This window comes from Streptopelia decaocto (assembly GCF_964273445.1).
Source record: "Streptopelia decaocto genome assembly, chromosome: 1".
Taxonomy (NCBI): domain Eukaryota; kingdom Metazoa; phylum Chordata; class Aves; order Columbiformes; family Columbidae; genus Streptopelia; species Streptopelia decaocto.
In genome coordinates this window covers 67,002,493-67,023,855 of record NC_138663.1, presented here as the reverse complement: position 1 = coordinate 67,023,855, position 21,363 = coordinate 67,002,493, and the positions used below count along the sequence as shown (strand labels likewise).

At 40.5% G+C, this 21,363-nt stretch overlaps 1 protein-coding gene across 1 annotated transcript in view; it reads left to right on the top strand.

Moving 5' to 3' along the window:
• Positions 1 to 3,169: 3,169 nt before the first annotated feature.
• Positions 3,170 to 21,363, top strand: part of CAPRIN2 (caprin family member 2) — a 34,293-nt gene continuing 16,099 nt past the window's right edge. The window contains exons 1-8 of the mRNA XM_082066687.1: positions 3,170 to 3,439; positions 5,362 to 5,424; positions 9,012 to 9,098; positions 11,286 to 11,524; positions 12,898 to 12,980; positions 14,976 to 15,137; positions 15,640 to 15,683; positions 17,123 to 17,968. Coding sequence (XP_081922813.1) covers positions 3,191 to 3,439; positions 5,362 to 5,424; positions 9,012 to 9,098; positions 11,286 to 11,524; positions 12,898 to 12,980; positions 14,976 to 15,137; positions 15,640 to 15,683; positions 17,123 to 17,968 — 1,773 coding nt within the window. The 5' untranslated portion in view covers positions 3,170 to 3,190. The remainder of the gene's footprint in view (positions 3,440 to 5,361; positions 5,425 to 9,011; positions 9,099 to 11,285; positions 11,525 to 12,897; positions 12,981 to 14,975; positions 15,138 to 15,639; positions 15,684 to 17,122; positions 17,969 to 21,363) is intronic.

Sequence of the window (21,363 nt, the reverse complement as noted above, 5' to 3'; positions counted from 1 at the left end):
ATATGGTTGAATCCGATTCTGTGATACTCTGTGAATCCTCATTATTGTTTGAATCACTTATCATTTGCTTGGATTTACTTTAAACGCAAACTTTTTTTTCTGTGAGCTGTTCCTCTCCCCTGAGGGTCTCTTCCAAACAAAATGATTCTCTGATTCGACACTGTGCACAACATAAGGACCTTTTGTTTTCTGTAAAAACCTGCCTTTGCAGTCTTTTGTTACTGACTCATTTTTGTCTCTTTCAAATTATCTCTGTTTTCGTAACTTTCACAACTTTCAGAATCTCTCCAAACTCACTATATTATTTATTGCTTTTTGAGGTAATGGCCACAAAAAGAGGAACAAAGAAATCATAATTCCAGCTTAGTCCTCTGGTCTTTGCAAGGTCTGTTTTCTCTAGCCTTCCCACCTTCAGTACCTCGCGTGGTGCCCAAGCCATCGTTAGAGGTTAACAAAAGTTTGTGATTATTTTACTGTGTATGTTCAATAGACAAGTGCTTTTACTAGCTGTCAAGTGTTTACACGACGGAGTTGCATCTATAGAGGACATACACATCTTTTGTTACATAAGATGATGCACAGCCCTGCCAGCCTCCTCAAGGGGCCCTGTACTGGCCTGGAGGAACCCTTCTGCTGGTTCAAACAGGCACAGACCAACATTTGTCGCTGCCCTGCAGCCACCCAACCCACAGAAGCGAGAGGGTGCCATGTGAGCAGGTGGAGGCCGGGATCCCCCTGCACTGGGGCAACGAGGCTTTTTTCTCAGGGCTGCCTTCAGAGAGAAGCCAGCCTGCCCTAGGCCCGCTGTTTTGAGCAGCTGCTGTGATACACACCACTAGACAGCAGGTCATGGCTTCACCGAAGCCCTGCATGGAACTCTCCCTTACTGACAGAGCCGGGCGCGGAGCGGCACCACGCCACATGTCCCTTCCATTTGGAGCTGGTGTCAGGCTGCGCTCTCCCTGGACACCCTGTTCCCCTCCTCCCATCATGGTCACCACTCAAGTAGGTCTCTTGCCCACGCTAGGCTCTGGCAGATCCCCTCTCACAGAATCACAGAATGTTAGGGATTGGAAGGGACCTCGAAAGATCATCTAGTCCAATCCCCCTGCTGGGGCAGGAACACCTAGACGAGGTTACGCAGGAATGTGTCCAGGCAGGTTTTGAATGTCTCCACAGAAGGAGACTCCACAAACCCCCTGGGCAGCCTGTTCCAGTGCTCTGTCACCCTCACTGAGAAGAAGTTTCTTCTCATATTTAAGTGGAACCTCTTGTGTTCCAGTTCATACTCATTACCCCTTGTCTTATATTGGTTGTCACTGAGAAGAGCCTGGCTCCATCCTCGTGACACTCACCCTTTATATATTTATAACCATTAATAAAGTCACCCCTCAGTCTCCTCCAAGCTAAAGAGACCCAGCTCCCTCAGCCTTTCCTCATAAGGCAGATGCTTCACTCACTTAATCATTCAAGAGATTGTTGTGTGGAGAACTGAGATTTTCTGCATAAAATTCTTCCCTTTCTTGATCTTGGAAACAGGAAGAGCAGAAAGCAGTTATTTGCTATGTATTTATTGATTATATATAACTATTGGTTGAGATGCAAGTTTTCTGCAGCTGAATACAACGTGCCCTAGAGCTCGACAACACACCGCCATAACCCACGGAACCCACGGCCGGCCTCCTGGGGGGCAGCCTGACCTTCACATGGACCCACCCCGCCCCTCCACACCCGCTAGCGGGTAACGGCTCCCGCCCCGCCTCACGTGCGGCGCAGGGCGGGAAGGCGGAGGCGGCAGGTGAGGCGGCGCCGGCCGCCGGGGGGCGGGCAGTGACCTCCGCGGCGGGCCCCGCCCCGCCCTTCCGCCACCGCTATATCAGGAGGGGGGCGGGCGCCAGGGCGGGCCTGAGCGTGTGCGGGCACCGAGGTGAGCGGGAGGCGGGAGCTGGGTGGTGTGGGGACGGGCTGGGGGCGATCCCTCCCGGCTGTAGCCCAGCGGCCGCCGCAGCGGCAGCGCGAACGGGCGCGGGAGGTGTCGGAGGAGGTGACTCCTCAGGCAGGAGGGCGCTGCTGCTCTTTCTTTCCTCCCCCCACTCCTCCGCCGTGCTCAGGGAGCGGTGGGGGGTCGGCGGCGCCGTGTTCTCCTCGGGAGATGCTTCCTCGCTGTCCCTGGCAAGGGCGTGATGAAGGGCCGAGCCCGGGCCTCGGAGCCGGCGGGGCGGGGTGCGGGGGCAGCTCCGTGCCCGCTGGCGGGGCCCGCGGCGGGGGCTGAGCGGGCGTCCCGGGGAAATGCGGGTTTTGTCCTCCTCGGCCGCTCGCCTCGCTCGGTGCGGGCGGCTGGTGCCCGCGGGGCTGCTGTGCCGCAGGGCAGGGAGACGGAAATGTGGTGTCATTGCTTTCCAGGAGCAGGTGTGGGGAGTTGGAGATGAGGGTAGCGGGGCATCCCTGACAGAAATTCTCTGCTCAAGGTTAAAGCCCAGCCCCTCCCATCAAGGCTGGTGCCTTGCCATGGCACAGGCACATCTTTTGGATGGGCGTAGGCAGAGACCAGTTCCTCGTGAAGAATGAGGCTGTTGTAACTCAGCGTGCTGCTTGCTTTATTAAGCTTTTTTTTTCTTCAGTTAAAATGTGTTTAATTTCGTAATTCTTGCTTGGACTGCCGCAAAGCTCGTGAGGGGCTAAAACTGATCGAATGGGGGTAAGAAGAGGGGCTGTACGTTCAGGCATGCCTCTTCCACATCTTCATTCAGGCTGCAGCATGGATGTGAAGCTGGCAGCATGATTTGCAATTGCTTGCTTGCAGTTTTTTCCCTTGTGGGTGATGCGTGCAGGAAACCCGCCTAGTTTTATATGGACACTATATTGGGTTTCTGGAATCATCCCCTGTGCTGTCTGATTCTGCCTATGTAAAGGATTTCTGGTGTCTGGATGGGTGGGGAGACTCGAACAATACAAAGTTTGCCTTGCTTTGAAATTCCTGCTACAGATATTCTGAAAGGGGGAGGGAGAAGAGTGAGAGATTGTGATGAATTCTTATTGAGGCTCAATTTTGTGGCTGCATTTTCTGAATGTGTGATAAGATGTAACTTTAAAAACAACAAAAAAAACCACAAAAAAAAAAGTGGGGGAGAGAGAGTAGGGTGAGAGAGATTTAAATAAAATGAGTCTCTTTGCAGCTCCATCCACTTCAATGGTGCAGCTTTCCCAAGCCCCTTTCTGTCGCCCATCGTCACCTTCAGGCTGGTCAGAGGAGGGCAAGGACAAGAGCATGAAGGCGGCCAAGCAGCAGGTGAACCCGTCTGGGGAGAGCCAGCCTCCCTCCAGCCCCCTGCAGTCTGCGCTGAACTCGGCAGCCTCTCCTTCCCAGGCATATGAGACTTACATAGATAATGGGCTTATCTGCCTCAAACACAAGATCAGGAACATTGAGAAAAAGAAGGTAACTTGTTTTTTCTTTGGTATGGAACAAATTTAAACTGCTGATTGTAAAACTCACTGCGTATTTTATGGTAGCTGGAATAAGACTGTCTATGTACATAGAGGATAATAATGGATGATTTTTTTTTTAAATAGCCTGTGAAAGGACCTAATTGTGGATTTGCTAGTGGCTTTTTGTTACCATTTATTACTGCTGAGTAGTAAAGAATAGTGTCCTTTACTCTGTTCTGAAATTGCAGTTGACATTGTGTGAGCATAACATTATAGCTTTGGAGAATCAGGATTGCAGATAACTATAAACCTGCTCTCAGCTGCTGGCTTTACAGTGCATGTCCAGTAGTTAGCAAAAGTAACTGAATGTTGATCAAAACTGGGGATGCTTCTCTAATAGACTGCATCAGTTAAGAACTGTTATAACTTGAAACTGATTTGGAGATGGCTTAGTCTTGCAGAAATCTTCATATTTCTTCTATCGATTAAATGCATCTAATATTAGGATGTAGAGATGTATGTAAAATTGGAAATTAGAACAGTGTTTCCTATGACTCATGGAAACATCACATTCTACTAAGTATGTATTGCCCTTCAATTTGTATAAATTTTTGACTTCTGTATTTTAAATGTAGTTGAATGTTATTCACTAGAAAGCATTTATACAGAAAGCCTCCAAAGCTAGCTCTCTTGCTTTGAACTGTGCTTTTCTGAGGGGGGCAGAATAGTGTTAATAATAAAAAGAACTAAGATAATGACACATGTAAAATATTGTGGCTATAGCTGCCCAGACTTTTGCATTCCAAGATTTTTCAGTTGATTGGCAGGTGACTGAAGGATATGTACATGATTTTTAATTGGGAAAATGCTATTTTCCCAAAAAAGTAAGCTGTTTCTGGACTGGATCAGGATTATAAGTAAAACAATTATATGAATATGTTGTGCTTCTCTGAATGTCTGAAAAGCTTTGTGTTATGTCTTGGGGTGAGGAGAGGGAGTAGATCAGGCTTTTGACCATGTGGCTAGGGGACTTGACCTTCCTGCAGCAGATGCAGTATTACTGCTGTCTCATGTCATGCATCATGCTGTAATTTTGAAGGATGTGAGATAAGCATATTTTCTTTGTGTAATTAACCAACTCTAACATGAGAAATTCACAGCACTAATATTCTTTGGACAGAATTAGAATACAAGAATCTTTAACTTTCACATGAATGACAGTATGGTCTCCTGAGCAAATAAAAGTGGGACTTACTAGAGTGAGTCAAAGGTACTGTGTCAGTAAAATGCTATGTGGGTAGATATACAAAACAAATAGTTTTCAACTTCACGGTAGTGAACTCCCCTTTCTTTTCCCTATGTATATACAGCAGCTTGTAATACCTACTAGTTTAGTGTAATTTTAAAGACTGAGTATATTGGAAATTAATCTTATTTCTTCACTAAAGACATTAGTCCACTTTCTTAGGAAATAGCACTATAAAATCTTGATGACATAACTGAAGCCAAATTTTGAAAGACATGATCTGGAAAAATAGGCATGATTATTCAAGGATAACATAACTAAATTCTAGCACTGACTTGGAAAAGCTGAAAAAGCTTAACCTAAAATAAGGACACTGGATGTGTTTGGAGCCCCTTAAAGATCTAGGTTCAATGCATTAGTATTTCTTAAATGAAACAAAGGCAGCAAGTAAGGAATGAAAGATAGGAAATGTAAGTAGGCAGTCCTGAAGACTTTAGATTGCCAAATCAGTGGCATAGCAATATTTTTTTGTTCCTTTCTTCTGAAAATGAAGTGGTAAAATTCCTATTCTGTTGCAGTGTGCAGATGACTTAAAATACAGAAAGAATATGTAACTTCACTTGTACCCCATACTCCACATTAGACAGAAATAAATATAAAACGTTTACTTTTGATTTTTCCTACAGCTAAAACTAGAAGACTACAAAGATCGACTGAAGAAGGGAGAAGCCCTCAATCAAGACCAGTTGGTAAGTTTGCTTTGTGTAGGAATGGGTGTCCTTAAAAACTTCGGATGTGTTAGAAGAGATAGGTTGCTGAAAGATGTGGTGGTGTAGTTTTACAAAAGTAATGTCTGAAGGCTTGCAATGTTATTATTCACAGAACCAAATGGATAAAAATTGTTGCTAGTTAAGCTGAACAGTGAGCCCAGAAACTTTGTCTCCTACTTTAACCTTTGTGTTGTGTACTGAAGTAATAGAAGGTTTTTGTTTATCTTTGCTCTATAGACTTTCAGCTTCACTTTTATTTCTTGATAAGTTGCCTGTATGTACCTCATCTATATGGCATTGCAGTGTCAGAAGCCAAACCTCAAGTCTTCTTGGGTAGCTAATTAATCCTCATGACTTCTTCATTACCAGTTGTTACTTGAAATAGGCTGTTGGCTGAATGGTGCTGTTGGTTACAAGTAGCTGTTGACAAACAGTCCCTGATGGTAGAAAGGAAGATTCTGGTCTAACTTGCATGGTATCTAAAGGCTTCCCTAATACAAGAATCTAGCTCTGAGTTACTGACTTAGTTTGGAATAGTCTAATACCTGTCCTAGTGCTGCCATTAGATAGCTGGGAGTTGCCAACACTCTCAAATGCTGTTAGAACAGTATGTCTGTGATCCACTTTGTGGAGCTAGCTTCAAATTGCCTGGTGTTAAAACAGTGGTTCTGGCTTTTTTCTGTCTTGCACCAGAATGGATTCTAGAACTGAAGCGGAGTCTGAGTAGCAGTGTCACATAATCCAAAGGGTTTACTGCGCTAGCCATCCAGGAATCACATTTTTAAAATGTACTTCATGGACATCCTAAAGAACAATTGTGTGATAAAGGGCACTTGACACTTCAGTGGTAGTGCTGATCCTGCTAATGAACCAGTTGGAAAAATACCTCACTGACTGTTGGCTTTATCACAGTGCAGTAGTGTGAGAACACAAATGTGATTTCCTTACTCTGAATCATTTGTAAATAAGAAATAGACATAAATAGGCCAAGAGGGAAAATAAGTTGTTACTTAAAGTAGAGTAGACCTATTGGAGTGAATGATCATTTAGCACTTAATTACAAAATCTGTGGTGTCTTGCCATCTCAGGAGCAGAAGTAAATTAATTAAATTTGATGCTTTGAAGTAGGATGACAACCTTTTAGTTCCTCTAAACTCAACCTGGAATCAGGTGGGCAAGAGCCTTTTGTGTTTAGATCATAGGTGTTAAATACAGTCTGTTCTCTTCTGTCACTGGCAGTGACACTATTGAACAGTATTCTGTGTAGGTCTGAATAGTCTGAAACAGTACTAAAGCTACTTCTAAATTTGATTAATCATCTTTGTTATACACGCTGGACTGTGAAGAGCTGTTAGGTGAAAGTGAAATTAAGATGTGAGGAATTACAAAGGTGAAGGATTCCATAGATGTTTTTCTTGCAAATGTGTCCAGCAGCCCCACTCACTTAAGAAAATGGCAGTTAACTTGGTTACTGGCTTTCAGTATCGCCAGTGGAGCTTAACTTTTTTAGAATTAGTATTTTTAGTCCCGTTTCTGGGGTCTCAGACTTCTAAAATTGAGAATTATATTCAGTCTTGCTAGTGAACTGACCAGTGATAAACTGTTCAGATGACTACTGTACAAGTGTGTGTCAACTCAGTATCTAAATAATCTAGTAAAGAGCTGTGTTTCAGGGGTTAAAATACAGAAATACTGCATTTGTACCTTTCAGATGCAAATTCTCAATGTATATACAAATACTGGGACCTGGTGATTGAAGCTAGAGCAGGTCATTAATAGCTTGGACATTTGCCTAAAGAAACCTGACTGCCTATAATACAGTGGAGCTCTAATGTAACTTGTAGTCTATATTTTTCATTGTTTCTCAGGCAAAAGAAGTAGTGCACATCTGGTAATGAACTTGTTTTGTAACCAGTTTGGATTAAACTCATTACTCGTACTGCCTGCCTGCCAGAGCTAATGTGTGCTAGCCTCACTTAGGAAACATTTTTTTTCAAAAAAATAGGAGCTTCCAGCAAGTTAAATGCTCTCACTAGTAATATTGTGCTGTTTAGCCAGCTAAGCAGACTTTCCTTGGTACTGTTGCTCTAACATGCTGTTAATGTTAATAACAGGTTTGACAAAAGAAAACTATTGCTTTCCTGCAGGCTGAGTTAAAGCTTCTTACCAGAGCAGTGCTAACTGTTTTTGATGCTTTCAGGTTGGGAGTTTTACTCTGGGATTTGCATGGTTAAAAGCACAATTGCCACAGTCTATCTAGTTGTTGGTGTTAAATTGTGAATCTTCCTCACCTGTGTGGGTATTAAGGTCTTAGAAGTCGTTCTCCCACATGTTATGTGAACTTTCTAGTTTGTCCTTAAAAGTTGTTTGGTAACTTGTGTGAGGACAACTTCAGCCACCAGGTGAGTGTAATTCAAACAGAGTGAGTAACTCAAACTTCATTGTGTTGAGTAGCATTTAGGCCTAGTAATATCTAGTAAACTACAAATAAGTGAATACAAGTAACTGAACAATTGAACTGATTGAACAAATGAATGTGTAATTTGTTTTCCAGTTGCTTAGAAACACACATGGAATTTGCACATGTCCCAGATCTTATTGGGACAGTAGATTAAGCTTTTGTCACTGCACTGATGAAACACCAACACTAACACTAGTTTGAAAGAGCTTTATATTAGACTGAGTGGCTCATTCTAGAAAAACTTCTGATATCATGCCATGAGCATAAACCAAACTGACTGTAAAGCACATGTGAGCAGCTGAAATGAAACTTAACTTGTTACTTCCCAGGCATGCCTTATGGTATGAGGATATGGGCAGCATGCCTGAACTACAGCATTTTGCCATCTTCAGAGCTGTCAAGGAGACTTATAAAAATGAACTGATTACTCAGGGGGGAAAAACTCAAAAATAGGATATATCAAAATGCAATTAATAATCTACTTTATCTACTTTAAATAGTCTTTTTGAAGACTGGCTAGTAAAATATTGGTGAAAGCCATCAGTGAAGACAGGAATACTGCTTTATTTGTGGAAACTAAATTTGAAATACTTTTCTCAAAGTATGACTTCTATGTTGTTTTCTTTCTGAAGTTTGTAGTAATTATCTGTGAAGATAGTCAACTAAGCATCAGCGTAAAAGATCAGTGCTGAACTTGTCTATCTCCTGTAGTCTTTCTAGGCTTTCATATCAGCATCTGATTTTAAGTAGTTGTTTACCTATGGGAACAAAAGGAAACATGAAATAACTAGTATCCAGGCTTTCCTGTTTTCAACATTAGTGCACCAAGTATTGCAAAAGATGTTGCCTGGAAAGTCTAATACAGACAAACTTGAAGGATATCTGTATGTTGGTGTGAGCTGGCTTTGTATTACACCTCAGACAGTCATGGATGAATTATATTCATGACTAAATTTAAAGTACAAGTTACAGACATAGTATCTTTAAAAAAATTACAATTTTGGAGAAGTATACCAGTTTTCAAGGAAAACTGAAGTAAAAGGGGACTGAGATGCAACCAGTAGTCTTAAGCATGAAAACCACATTTTTATCTATTCCTTTGTAGGAGGCAGTAGAGAAGTATGATGAAGTAGTACACAACTTGGAATTTGCCAAGGAGCTTCAGAAGACTTTTTCAGGACTTAGCCAAGATGTAAGTATGAAATGCTTTTCCTGACACTGTCAGGAGGTAACTACAAAGTTTGTGCTACTTTTGTAATGGCTACATTTATATGCCAATACACAGAATATTAGGAGCATTTTGGTGCTTGTTAACTAGTTCTGTCTAGGTCTTGTCACTTGGTACACAAAGGCTATAAATAAACTTCAGTGAGTCCAGTGGTGGGCCTCTGAATGGCTGGGGGCTAGAGCATGAGACCTGTGTGGAGAGCCTGGAAGAAAGGGCCTTGTTGGGCTTGGTGTAGTGAAGGTTTGGCAGGAGATGTAATATTAACCTTCAAATACCCAAAAGATTACTGAAAGGATGGAGCCAGGCTTTTTGCTGAGAGATGTGGTAGGAGAAGGAATAATCATAAATTGAAAGATGTTCCAACTAGATAGGAGGAACAGGATCACTCTGAGGAGAATTGAGCACTAGAGCAAGCTGCCTAGAGAAGCAGTAAAATCTGTCCCTGTATCTTTTCAAGACTTAACTGCACAAACCAGGGCTGTCCTAAAATTACATTTGGCCCTTTGAAGGCAACTGTGAGGCTGATGTTAACCCCAGTGAAAATGAATTTGACACCCCTGCTAAACAATCTGGTCTCAATGACATCCCAAGATCCCTTCCAAACTGGATGTTCTGATGTTTCCAGTGGGGGAAAGTGCTGGGGTCAAGTCACTTTGGTTTCAGTGAGAAGTACAGCTCTCAGTAAATTTTACTGAAGCTTGTGGAGTTTGCCACTTACTCTGCTGTAGTTAGCTGTCTCTAATTATGGAAAGTCACATAATTAGTGCTTTATTTAATATTTATTCAGGGTTTAAAGCACTACGTACATTAATTTTGTGTAAACAAGTGTTTTATCTCTGGAGAAACTAGTCTCTTGGCTCAAGCAAATACTATCCTTATGAAAAGATCTGATCCAAGGTAGCACAGGGGATGCTAAACATGATTAGTCACTGCTCTGGTGGTATTTCTGTGCCTCTTACAGACTGCTGAAGGACTAGTAAAATGGCTTGTCTTGGTGTTGACTGAGATGCTAACAATTTTGCTATAGAGGCTTATCTTGTATATGTAGTAATTCCAGGCAGTGCAGTAAATATCTCAAAGCTCTATGTGAGCAGAGATTTAAGAGCCTTTTCAGCAGTGTTTCTGCTTTGGGTTCCCTCAGTCATTGTATGTTGAATGTAAACTACTGTGCTGAATGTCAAAGCTTAGTTTGCTTCCTATTGCTTTTCTCTGTGTAGCTGCCTGTAAAATATCAGAAATGAAGGGTTATGACCCAGGGTATCTTTCTGTAGGTGATTTTAGTAATCCAGGATTAACTTCTACCAGTTAGTGTTTGTCCTTGAAGTTATGCTGCATATAAAAGTTAACCCACTTTTTTCTTTCCTTGGCTCTACTTCTACCAGTGTGGAGTCTACAGCCAATACCCATTAGTGGAACATTAGGGGCTATTCTGGCAACAACAGCCTTATGTTTTTTTACAGTGTGTTCTAGAAAACAAAATTTTCATAGATTTTGCAAAGAAACTTAAGATACCGTGTATTGAGGCATTTTAAATTTTGCAGTTACTTATTAGTACCTGAGAAGCTTCTCAAATGCATGAGGGCCGTGTATGTTCTGTGACTTCTGGTGTTGCTTATTTTGAGTGCTTCAGTCTTCTGCCAACAGAAATAAGAGGAACTGTAGGATTCTGCTGTATTACTTAAATTGGAGTATTCAAAAGTCAAGAGGCAGTTGTCTCACTACGAGAAATCTGAGGCAACTTCTGAATCACTAACTTCATGTGATAAGTGGTCAGCTAGGCTTGGATTTGTGGATTGGTATAAATTCTATCAGTTCCTTATATTCAGTTGTGAAAGCTGTTAGAATAGAACAGCTAGCCAGCATAACCAGGATCTAAATGTCATAAAGGCATATCCCAGAGGAAGCTACCAGTATCAAGTTTGACTAAAAGCTAGATGTGTAGAGAAATTAGTAGGTAAATGGGGAGCTCTTCCAGAGGAGGAGCTGAAAAGATCTTGGGTATCTGAAGAGAGTTAGAAGCTTCCGTTATCTAACTAAAATCAGTCATTTCAATCAACATGGGATGATCAATACTTGAAGTTGGTGTGTTTTATTCTAGAATCCTGTTATTAAACCATTATGTTTAACTGTTGAATTCATGTATTGAAATAGCTGCTGAAAGCACAGAGGAAGGCTCAGCGAAGAGAGAGTCTACTGAAGCTTGAAGCAGAGAAGAAAAAACTGCGTACAATACTTCAAGTCCAGTATGTGCTGCAGAACTTCACTCAAGAGCATGTTCAAAAAGATTTCAAAGGTGGTATGAATGGTGCAATATACTTGCCTTCTAAAGAACTAGACTACCTCATAAGATTTGCAAAACTGACATGTCCAGAAAGAAATGAGAACTTGAGGTAAGTTCAAGATTTTTATCTAATTGGTATGCTTCATTCATTACAATAAGTGTCTGCTGTTTGACACTGCCATGTCTTGAAATATTATGCTTTGGGATACTAATTAAAATTCTGTTCAGTACGTTTGCTTTAGTGTCAGACTAGGAATGTAGCATATTTACCTCACTCTGTGTGTTAAAGGAAGGCTGCAGCAATTACAGCCTCAGTTGTCCAAGTCACATACAAGCCCTGCCAACTTCTGTCTCCCTGTGGGGCTGAGGGGAGATGGGCCAATATCATTGTAAACCAGGAGGCCGGTGCTGTGCCATTTCCCTGAGGTTTCACTGTTCAAGAAGTGAAAAAAGGGTGGTAAACACGGGAGAGCTGTTCTATATTACATTCTCATGATGATCCCGATGTGCTTCTTTGTTCCAGAGGAACATGAGGTGGTAGTCCTGAGGCTATCTTGCTATTAGCTTCAAAGTAGTTTTAAAAATTTAACCAGAGTTTTTGATATCTCTGCACTAAATGTCATACTTTTTAAGGTAACAGGTTGTCAACAGATCTAATGTTTCTGTGCTACCTTGACACTGTACTTACACTATGATGGCTTATGCTTAGCATGACAGCCTGTCTCTTTTTAAGACAGTGTAGTAAGAATTGTATTTATATGTGGGAAAAGTAGTTATTAGCTGGTAAGTTGAAACACTTTATTGGGTGTGTTATTTCCATATTCAAACATGATTTAAGTTCTTAAAACTTCTAATCACTTGTCATATGCTAAACTTGCCTAATCTTAGCTCTTCTAAAGAACAGCTGCTTATAAAAAGCTACACAACAGGAGTCTCATCCCAGTGAAGTAACTTTTATTTCTAGCTTATCCTCATTGTATTATACTTCTACAATAAGTATAATCCTTGCCTTTGGGATATTAAACTTCATGGTGGACTTCCAAATCCATTGTCTGGAGGGGGTGAGGTCATGGAGCTGTGTCAAAGGTTCTCAATAACAGAGTGGTGGGAGCTGTTGATGGCTGCTCCTGCACCTGTACATCCAATAAATGAGGTGATGAGCTAAATAAACAGCAATTGTTTCCCTGTCTGGGAATCCTGGCTTCAAATGAAGTCCAGGGATTTGCTCTTGTGGGATAGTGCTAGGCTCTCTAATCTGCCTTAATTACCAACAAAAGAGCTGCCATTTGCTAGATTAAATCATGTACAAACAGATACAGATTGATCACTTTCAGTAGTGGATAATGGTCTTAGGATTCACTCTATGTATACAGCCTTCATTTGGAAGGCTAAACATTAGTGTCTTAAAATGAGGGGTTCTGGGATACTACAAGACTTGATCTTGGCTATGACTCCACCTGGTAAAGCTGTCATTTATTTTAGTGTTGAAGACCAGATGGAACAATCATCTCTCTACTTCTGGGACCTTCTAGAAGGAAGTGAGAAACCTGTGGTCGGAACAACATGTGAGTGTCTTGTCTAGAGAAATAACTTAGAGGTCTGAAATTTGGGTGCTGTTTAAATGTCTTGAAAACAGTGAATATACATCAAAGGCTACTAAGTTAAGCACTTTGAAGTGCTGTGTTTAACTCGGTTACCCAAGGATGTACTGCTGTTTGTTCCAAGTTCTCGTTTGTTTTGGTACAGATCAATAACAAAACAGCATGCTTTCTTTTTCCAAGTAAAGACTTACTCTTCTACCAACATCCTAGCACCTCTTTGAGGAATAATGATGGTCATTTGAAAGTTGATGCATTAATACCTTACAGAATCAGCAGTGGGAATTTTTTTGATAGCTATCTGCAAATCAGTTAAAAATCAGTTCCCAGCCATGAAATGCTCAGAAGTATACTGATGTATATTAGAAATATACTGATGTATATTATGAAGCTTTAGCGGCTCTAGGCTGAAAGTCCCACAGCACTGAAGATTCTACCTTTTGTAGGAACTTCAGGGACATACCCATTTTTTTTTTTTTTACTACAGTGCAGTATACCACACTAAGGAAGGACAGTTATTGCTGGAACTTGCTGTGATCTCTAATCATGCACAGTGTGATCTAACTTTGACCTGTTGCAAGTATCTTCACTTTTCAAGTGTACAAAAATCTGTGGGACTCCATATTTTCTTCCTTCTGTGGCTTAGTTTCAAAAATCCTGGTTGTAAGCCTTCATACACATTCTGTGTTCCTATTGAGAACTTGCTTGTGAGGAAGCTGTTGTTACTTGAATTGTAGTGTCTTTCCTATTGCAAACAGACCTTGTTTGTCCTGTTTGTGCTGATCTTGTAATGGCTATGCAGCAGTAATCTTTCATTTGTCATTGAAAATAATGTTGTTGAAACTGTTAGACCAGAGTGCTAATGTTCCCTACCTAATTTCCACATACAGATAGTTGAACTAAGTGTTAACTCTTTCCATACAGTTCTGGACAAAGTGCAAGGTGGCCTTGTATGGCCACAGGCTAGTAACTTTAGGCTTGTATCTGTTGACATGAATTGATAGTTGCCTCATTATCTTGGGATCCATACTTTTGTAGCTTTTTGGCTATCATCTAAAGAATTTTTGTGACTATTTTGTCAGTATCTCTATCACTTTAGCTTTCACACAGAACAATGTAATACTGACACTAAACTTCAGATAAAGCTGTTATGACTTATTAGCATTCATTGCCTTGGAAGGCAATTTTTTATATCTGTATTAAATTCTAGCTTCTATTCCTGTTCATATGGTGGTCACTGGTAGGAGTGATCTTTCACTGAATATTTGTCCTGTTCTCAAGGCTGCCCTGTCTCTAGGTCCTCTGAAAGAATTTCTACTATCACTGCTATTTCTGAGGTCTTACTCTCTCCTCTCAGCTGCTGTCTCTTTTTTGCATAAAGGAGGAAACTGGACAGTGACTCTGAGTACCCAGTTAAGTTTTTCTTCAACCATGTCAACTTCAGCTTTTCTAGAACTTTAGAGGATTAAGTTCAGTCTGGAACAGTAATGTTTTCTCCTTCTCTGCCTGTTTATGCAGTTAATATTTTTTCCTTCTGAGACTTAGCATCCTGTCACTGGGAAGAGGGTCTTGCAGGGCAGTTCCATAGTGACTTTGTATAGCTTTATGTATGCTACAGTCTGCACAACATGCTTTTAGTATCAGCACTGGCCAGCTTATAGATGTAAACAAATCCCTTTCTAAGCATTTGGGAGACCTGGTGGCTCAGTGTTTACCTTGTGTGCATTTAAACACAAGCTGCAGTCTTACCTCTGCCTTACAAAGATGTTTTCAGTTGTAATATATAAAGCAATTTAAAATGTTTTAGTAAAGGAAAGTATATTATTGCTATAACTCAGTAAGATGTGTGAACTTAAAGCAGTTGCAATTTATGTAAAAGGAGGAAGTAAAGAGTCTTGATCTGTAATCTGAGTACCCCTTTAATTTCAAATTTTCATATCTTCATGGATTTTTACTCTTCAGATAAACACATGAAGGACCTGTTATCCAAACTTCTAGACTCTGGCTACTTTGAAAGTATTCCAACTCCTCGCACCACTGTGCCAGTAAAAGAATTGGAAGAAGTAAATAGAAAATCTGAGAGAACAAGACAGATGTCAAAAGGAGAGTCTGTCAAAGAACAAGGTGGAATCTTACATGGTTCAATTTCTATATCATAATGTTGGGATAAGCTTGAACTGAGCGTTGACTTTGCATAGCTTGATGTTAAATCTAATCCTGTGATGTAGCTTACTTGCGATGTAGTAACTAAAATGAAACATGCAAGGCTTGCAGCCCTATTATGGCTAATATTGTACCAAAAAAAATTAATTCATAGTAATAGGATGCTTTTGCCTTCCAAGCAATTCTCCATGTTGAAGATGTAGGTGTAGGGAATATTACATATTACAATAACCAAATTATGGATACTTCAGAATGTTTGCTTAACTCTAAACTTCTGCAATTGCAAAACCAAATCAGAAAATAAAAGCTTGTCTAAAAATAGCATGTTGACTGAGAAGCTGACCTTTCAGAATATCTGGTTTAGCAATTGGCACTACTGTTTAAATAGAGTTAAAGACTTGCTACTGTTTGGTCTGCCTTTCTGCATTTGATCAGTTGAAACAAATTAACATCCTTTTTCTAGAATCCTTTATGGAGCTTATGAAGTCTGAAATACAGCCACAGGAGGTAAGATATTTCACTGCTAATTGCTTTCCTTTAGTATTGTGATTTATCAGAAATATAACTGCACTTCTACAACCCTTTTTTAAACTTAAAAAGGGAGTTGAAACAGCAACTTAAGTGTTGCTTTATGTATGAAGCATTAAAGACTTGGTTGCATTTCTAATTCTAACCCCAAATGTATGGTTTCTCTAGGGTATTAGGGGATAAATGGGGCAGGACTATATGAAGCAGTATAGTACTTTAATGCTCTGGTATTTTCCTTCCTAAACCAAAGCATCAGCCTTTAGAGTTGAAACATGCAGATCTTTGTGTACTATAGGATAGAGAAGATACTCATCTACTAAAGCCATCTCTAAAAGCTAAGCTTATTGTAGCAGGGTTGATATTGGTGGGCTTGAGAATGATGTAGGTCATGCTCTGATTTGTCAGAAAAGTAGGGATTCCCAAGAAATATTTCTGTGCACAGGAGTGTGTAGATCTGTTTCAACAGCCCTTCAGACTCCTGAGTTAAGTACTCAAGCTTCAACTGGCAATAGCATAAAAACCATTAGACTTGGTTCAAAAGGTGGGGAGGGGTATCCTTTTTTTAAAGTGAAAATAACTGTTCTTAAAATGCTGAATCCATGTTTCCCAGGTATCCCACCAGTGGGTATACTCTAGAACAAGTTTTTTTTGTAACCTACTGGTAACACTGTTACCTGACTCTGACACTTTTCTGGTGACTTGTCATAAAAAAAATCTCAGCCAGTGAACCTCCTACATCCTTCACTTCATATATATATATATATATATATGTATATATATATACACACATACATATATATATGCACACTTCCTCTTTATGACAAAGTGGTAACTCAGGAAAACTTCAGGACATCTTCATTGAACTCTTGGGCTTACAGTAAACACAGCATGGAGTTGTGGAAGTCTAGTGGTACTAAATCTGACTTTTTAGTATTTAAACTTCATGAAGAATTATAGCTATATTTGGTTACTGGAGTTCCAAAGGGCCAGAGATTTTGGGGGAAGATAGTGGTGCTACACTTAGCAAAACATCTACTAATATAGTACCTCAAGGTATTTTACATGGTGAAGAGGAGAGCTACCTTTTTAAAAATCACAATTGAATTTGATATTGTCACTGCCTAGGAACATCGGTTAGCATGGAGGATAAGGGTAATAAATTCAGCTCAAGTATGTTTCACTTGTGCGGTTCAGGACTGTTTCATGGTTCTCTGTGGCATGCCAAGCAAAGCTAGTCTGTGATGTTGTAGGATTAAAGTCATGGCTTTCCATGTAGGTTTTTATGGCTAGTGTTTAAACTGTCTAGGGTCTGCTTTTAGTCAGAAATTTTTAGTAGCTTGGTGACCTAACTTAACTGACCTGAACTGTAGTAGACAAATGTTTTCTTGGGAGCCATTAAGTTTCTTTGGTCTATATAGTTTCTCAACAGGCGTTATTTGCCTGAAGCAGAATACTCTGTCAAGAAGAAGCCAGAAGAGCCCAAATCTTGGGAAGCTGAGTGTGCTAGAAAGCAAGAACCTCCAAAGTCCTGGGAAATGCTTGTTGATATTGAAGAGCGGGAACAGAAGCAGAAACAAGAGACCCTAAAGCCTTGGGAAGCTCGTGTTAGGCAGCAAGAACCAAAAAGACCAGATTCTCCAAAGCCTTGGGAAGCTCGTGGTAAAGAGGAGGAGCAGAAGCGTGAGTCTACAAAGCCCTGGAACACCCGTGTTGAGGAGGAAGAACAGAAGAAGCAAGAAGCTCCAAAGGCGTGGGTAGCAGGTGTCCAAGAGGAGCAGGAGTCCCCCAAACCTTGGGTAGCGAAGGTTAGGGAGGAGCAGGACCAGAAGAAACAGGAATCAGCTAAGCCATGGGTAGCAAAAACTAGGGAAGAGCAGGAACAGAAAAAGCAGGAGTCCCCAAAACCTTGGGTAACCAAAGTTAAGGAAGAACCAGAACAAAAGCAGAAATCTCCAAAACCTTGGGTAACCCAAACTAGGGAGCAACCAGAACAAAAGAAGCCAGAGCCTGTGAAATCATGGGAAATGCCTGTTAGGGAAGAGCCAGAGCAAAAGAAGCAGGAGCCTGTGAAGGCTTGGTCTGCACATGTTAGGGAGGAGCCGGAACAAAAGAAGCAGGAGACTCGAGAGGCCTGGGAAAAAGCTGACAGGCAGCAGCAAGTGTCATCACAACAGTTACAGAACCCTCCGAAGACCTGGGGAGCTGCAAGTGTTGGGCCAAAGGAGCAGATGGGGCCAAAGAAGTTTGATATGGAACCCAAAGAAGTGAGTTGGCATATGTAGTATTACCTGTCATAAGCTTTTGACACTAGTGCATTGGACTAAAGCTATCTATTAGCACAGGCATTATAAGGTGCATTTTGTAGGCCTATATTTAGACTCCTATTTCATTCTTGGGGAGAATAATTCTGGCAGTTAAACTTTATATATGAAGGCTGAGATAGCCTGCTTTGCTTTTTACATCAACACAGTATTGCTGTGTTTGAGCCTTGAATAACTGCTTTATGCATAAGACAGAAGAATTAACTACATCCCCAGCTATTGGCTCTGTCCACTGTTATTGGTACAAAGCAGGTATGACTCATCGAGGGATCAAATACTTTGTCTGTGGCTGCATGCAAATAGCACTTCAGTAATTTTGTAGGCTTTTGATTAAAATAGCTGCTGATTCAAGAGAGATCTAACATCTAGATCAGGCAATACCAACTGTACAGGGGCTTAAATATGTATTTCCAGATGAATGCATAAGCCATACTGCTGTCCTGGAGAGCCTAACAATAGCGGAGTTTGTGTTAGAAATGTAAAATGAAAGCTATTGCAGGGCTTACAGCTGGGCAGGCTGCTAGCCTATAGTTACGTTATGTTCTTTCTCACCTGTGCTTGCGTAGGAACAACTGATAGTGTAAAATAGATATGACAGGCAAAATAGAGTTTAGTTAAATCAGTATGGTGATTAGTTTAGAGTTAAACTTCAGGGAAAAATATAAAGGAATTGAGTAATTCTCTTGTACACAATGTTGTCAGCATGACTACCTTGTTTCTTAAAGAAAGCAGAAGTCACTTCATTCCATATTACTTGTAGCAAACAATTAAGCTTAAATATTGTCAGTCAACTTGACAGAACTGAAAAAATTGATGTTCTTGTGCCTAGAAGCGAGAGCGCAAACAGAAGGTTGAACATGAAGTTAAAAGAGTATGTAACATGGAGCACTGGGTGACAAAATGGGATTAAGGTGTTTCAGCTTGATTCATCTTTTGCACTCAAGCTGAGTAGAATCTTGTGTCTGGTGATGGTACAAAACCTGGTTGCCTCACTAAGTAACTCTGAGCACAAGTAGGTGTTGTGCACTGAACTATGCATGGTATTTACTATAACAGACTATCACAAGTACTGGAATAATCTCAAGCATGTTAAGATGCCTTTGAATTTCTGGTGTCGATTACCGTAAAGTTTAAATGCAAGATGCTTCCTAATGAGATGAGGCTCTTACTTTTCTATAGGATGGAAAGATGGATGGCTTATGTGGTGGGCAAGACTTTGCAGTGAGGAAAAAGGCGGGTCTCCAGTCAGTTGGAGAAACTTGTAAACTGCCTAGGAATCTTCACAGTAACGTGCAGGTGTGCACATCAGCAAAATTAAACTAAATTAAATGTTGGAATGTGAGGTTGCTTAAGATTGCTGAATTAAGTAAACAAAGCATATTTTTAAAAGTATTCAAACTTTGATTTACATTGGGGTGTCAAACTAATTTTCACTGGTGGCCACATCAGCCTCGTGGTCACCTTCAAAGGGCTGAATGTAATTTTAGGACTGTGTAAATGTAACTATTCCAGCTGTGAGGCTGATATGGCCCCTGGTGAAAATGAATTTGACACTCCTGGTTTAGATAGTAGACCATAGTGAAACACCAGATGGCTTTAATTTTTAGTAGATGTCGATAACCCCTAATATCAAAACCATATTGAATGAGAAAAAAGTGTGCTGTCAATCTAGCTAGTTTCCATAACCAATGAAGGTATCTTTGACTTCTGAGGTATGTTTCAAGAACAATTAAAATCCTATGAAGCTTTTTTGATAATGAAATTTCTCTTGCCTTTGCTTGTATGAAGAAAGAAACAGCAATGCAGTGCTATAGCTGGATCTGTTTCACTGCCAGAGAGAACCTACAAATGACATTGTGCAGGGATCTAGGTGTGGTAGATAAAGGGCCTATGTCACTGCTGCTACTTTCTGGAGCTGAAATTAACCTTTCTTTACTCCTGGAAATAACTGAGATCTTTTAATAAATTGCTAGGCTTTGAGATGTTAAAATATACTTATTTAACTTATTGTACCATAAGGTGCAATACCTAAGAAGTTGTGCCTAAGACAGCAGAGTGAGCTGATGTGCAGGGCTGCTGTGCTATTATTCTATGTAAAAGTGTTTGCAACCTGTGGACTGGCAAACTTGGTTAGAGCTGAATTTGTGGCCTGTTACATGAAAGCAAAGCAGTTTGGCTTGTGCTGTCATCCAGTGTCATTTAATTCATACCTGCTGTGAATACTGCTGAGTAGAAAGCAAATGTTAATTGTGTATCTATGTGGCACAGCTGGTGACTGTTGTGATTACAGCTTAGGTACCACCATTGCAGCTCATTTAATGCTCTGCAGCTAACAAACCTAAAGTGGAATTGAGGTCCTGGCTCTCAGAATGGAGTTTTACTCATATATATGAGGTGATTGAAATGTATATTAGTGTTATGTATAAATAGACCTCCACTGTCTTAAAAAAAAATAATCAAGCTTTAATAGGAGTTCCTAGCATATTGCACTTTGGCTAGTGAAATTCTGAAGCTATCAGTGTGCCTTTACATTTGTTCATTTGCAATGGTTTAATGGGTCCTGAAAAAACCTCTAGGTGTTCCAACTCCATTTTTAGTTAGTTCTCTGGGTATATGTCAATGTTTTTTTTCTGAGTATACAAGTAGTGTTGAAGTTAGGTTTCAGAAACAATTGTTTTGACAAATTAGACTCTAAACTTATCAGTGCTTTGTAAAACTCTAACTTGGATGTTCCTTGAACTACTAGTATTAAGTGATCTCAGCATGCATAAGTCTGAGCTGGACTAATACATTACTAAACTCATAATCTGCTGCCAGATTGTAATGACTTCCAGGATCAGCATCTAACTGTAGGCTAGAGGAAAATGGTTTTAAAGAATTTTAAGGCTGTCAAGTACCTGCTCTTTTTCTAAGCATGTTTTTTTTATAAAAAGGCATAAAACCTGGCAGACTTCACCTGGTTAGGTGACTTAAAGGTTAGAAGTTTGTTATCCATTTGCAAACATACAGAACCAGCTCAGTAGTGTGCTTGTGTCTTGGTAAGCTGTGGTGAGGAAGAAGAGCATAATAGAAGCATTAACCAGTTTGACCCATAATGGATTTACCATGACAGCAAGTGTTTTAAGATTGTGTGCTTTTAAGTGAGGGCTAATAAAGTGATGGACAGGAAGATTCACATTCCTAGTAACTTAATCTATAACTTGCTGAGGTTTAACTTTATTCAACTGTATCTCTTGCCCTGCACTGAGATGCTTAATAGCTCTAGTTCCTGTTCATTATTGGAAACAATACAGCAATATAAACTTGCATGGTCAGTAGCCGATGTGCCTCAAATTCTA